The 2,668-nt window shown below is 52.8% G+C and overlaps 1 protein-coding gene across 1 annotated transcript; it reads left to right on the top strand.

Annotated features, from left to right (window-relative positions):
• The first annotated feature begins 239 nt into the window (after positions 1–239).
• On the top strand, positions 240–2,150 carry LOC127295831 (probable protein phosphatase 2C 32). The gene is made up of 4 exons (XM_051325818.2): positions 240–847; positions 972–1,319; positions 1,441–2,010; positions 2,050–2,150. The coding sequence occupies exons 1-3, from the start codon at positions 389–391 to the stop codon at positions 1,789–1,791; spliced, it is 1,158 nt and encodes a 385-aa protein (XP_051181778.1). The 5' UTR covers positions 240–388; the 3' UTR covers positions 1,792–2,010; positions 2,050–2,150.
• Positions 2,151–2,668: the final 518 nt, after the last annotated feature.

The raw sequence follows: 2,668 nt of genomic DNA, 5'->3' as shown, positions 1-2,668 counted from the left end.
TGTAAATAAAGAAATGTAATGGCGAAAAGCATGGGCCAATATAAGTCTGGTCAACACAAAAATCTAGCCCTATAATTGCGCCATGAAACTCGCCGGTCGTGCATGAGCTTGAGCCAGCAGTACTACCTTGCAACAGACAAAACATTATTTTATTAAAAAAACAGCCAGCCAGTCAAGTTCACAATATAGACTGCCCCTAGGAGCTACGCTAGCGCTAGTCCAGTTCTCACGGGAGCGGCCACCGCGACGCGTACTTGCCCACCTCGTATATAACCCCCGTTCAAACCGACCGTTTGCCTCAGACCCAGACCAAATCCAAACCTAATCACAGATCGAGCAAAAAAGCACGGAGGCGGAGCCGCACCCACGACCGCGTCCGTCCCCCGCCATGTCCTGCTCGGTCGCCATCCCCAGCTCGCCGGTCTTCTCCCCGTCGCGCCGCCCGCTCTCCTGCAAGGCCGCCTCCGCCTCGCCCGACTCCGCCTCCGTCTCCTCGCCCGCGCCGCCGCCCTCCGCCGCCGGCTCGCCGCTCCGCCCCTTCTCGCTGCTGCGCGCACAGATCCGGGAGGAGGCCTCCCCGACGCCTCAGAAGGCCGGCTCTGCCGCCCCCGCCGGCTCGGTGCTGAAGAGGCGGCGCCCGGCGCCGCTCTTGGTGCCGGTGGACGGCGCGGCGGTCGCTGCTGCCGCTGCGGCGGCTGTGGCCGCCGTCGAGTCGGATCCGAGCAACGAGGTGGAGGAGGCGGGGGATGAGTTCGCCGCCTACTGCCGCAGGGGAAGGGGGAGGAGAAGGGTGGAGATGGAGGACCGGCATGTCGCCAAGCTCGCGCTAGGCGGTGACCCCGATGTGGTATGCCTCCTATATACAGCTTTCTCTTCTCTGTCTTCAGGATATTTGCGAAATATAACTAGGAGTCTGTAGATTCAAACATTTCAGTCATTTCTAAACTTCCTCGTTTTCCCCGACTCCGCAGGCGCTGTTCGCTGTCTTCGACGGCCACGGCGGGAAGAACGCCGCGGAGTTCGCCGCGGAGAACATGCCCAAGTTCATGGCAGAGGAGATGAACAAGGTTCACGGCAGTGACAGCGCCGAAATCGAGGGCGCTGTGAAGACGAGTTACCTCAAGACGGACGAGGAGTTCCTCAAGAGGGAGGAGAGCGGAGGTGCATGCTGCGTCACCGCATTGCTGCACAAGGGCGGCCTCACCGTGTCCAACACAGGGGACTGCCGCGCCGTCCTCAGCCGGGAAGGAAAGGCGGAGGCGCTCACCTCCGACCACCGGGCCGCGCGCGACGACGAGAGGCAGAGGATCGAGAACCTGGTAAGAACCCACTGTCCTAAGCCTGAATTTGCTGCATAATTTGCTCGACCAACTTGTTTGTGTAGTCCAATTCGCTGCACTTGAGCATGTGACTGATGCTATCTCTGCCACCAATTTTTAGGGCGGATTCGTGGTGAACTACCGAGGAACATGGCGGGTGCAGGGCTCCCTGGCGGTGTCAAGAGGCCTCGGCGACGCGCACCTCAAACAGTGGGTGGTCGCCGATCCAGACAGCAGGACACTCCTCGTCGACCCGGAGTGTGAGTTCTTGTTGCTCGCCTCCGACGGCCTGTGGGACAAGGTGGATAACCAGGAAGCCGTAGACATCGCCAGGCCTCACTGCATCGGCAGCGACAAGGCTTCTCGCGTCGATGCGTGCAGGAGGCTTGTTGAGACCGCGGTTTCCAGGGGCTCTACCGACGACATCAGCGTTCTGATCATACAATTGCAGAAGTTCGCAGCTTCTTCTTAACTTGCCATTGCTAGGAAGTAACTCTAACAGAGCGTTCGGTGTTGTCAAGGGGATGGGCAGGATAGGCAGATTACCATATGTGACTTCGCAAGCAGAATTTTAGGTGTGCTTGCACTATTTTGCTTGGGGTTAACATTCGATTCTTTTGGAGTTCTAGCACCATTCTTTATGTACTTAATTTAATTCAATTCCATTCATTCTTTGAACTGATGTAATAAGGCAGGGTTAGATCGGCTCAAAAAAAAGAAAAAAAATAAGGCAGGGTTAGTAGTACAGTACTCACCTCATGCTGGAAGAGGCTATTCTGTGTGTACATGGTTGACCGACCGGTTTAGTTTATGTGAGACTCAATTGATTCAGCATCTTGTTAACTCTTTTTCCTCGTTTTCATGAATTAGCACTCTTGAAGTTTCTGTTCATCAAGAACCATCAACTTGGAATCCGCCAATATGATTGGTTTGAGAATTAGGCTGGTTTGGAGGAGAATAAAAAAATGGATATCGACTTTGGGAGTTCTAAGTTGCAAGTATTGTTTTGATTTTGCAGGTGAAGTTGCCAATATTCGATTAAGCCAGCAAATGTAGTGTCTCAGGTTTAGTCGATTGCAAACTCTAATAAGGTCTTGGTAGCGTGCTTGCGTGTTTGTGTGTTTTTTAAAGTAATTTATTGCAGATACATATTTTGCCATGAACAGCTAGTGTAAAAACCCAATGAAGTCGTTTGCAAATTCAAACTTCCAAGTGATACCATGTCCAAAAACTGCTTTTGTCTCCCGAGATCCAGAGCTCAGCTTTTTTAAAAAAATAAAAATATATGTATAAGTTATCAGAAAATCTGAAAATAATTCTGGAGATTGTCGGTGATACATCTCACAATC

The sequence above is a fragment of the Lolium perenne genome, chromosome 4, assembly GCF_019359855.2.
Source record: "Lolium perenne isolate Kyuss_39 chromosome 4, Kyuss_2.0, whole genome shotgun sequence".
NCBI classification, from domain to species: domain Eukaryota; kingdom Viridiplantae; phylum Streptophyta; class Magnoliopsida; order Poales; family Poaceae; genus Lolium; species Lolium perenne.
This window is presented reverse-complemented; position numbering and strand designations above follow the sequence as displayed.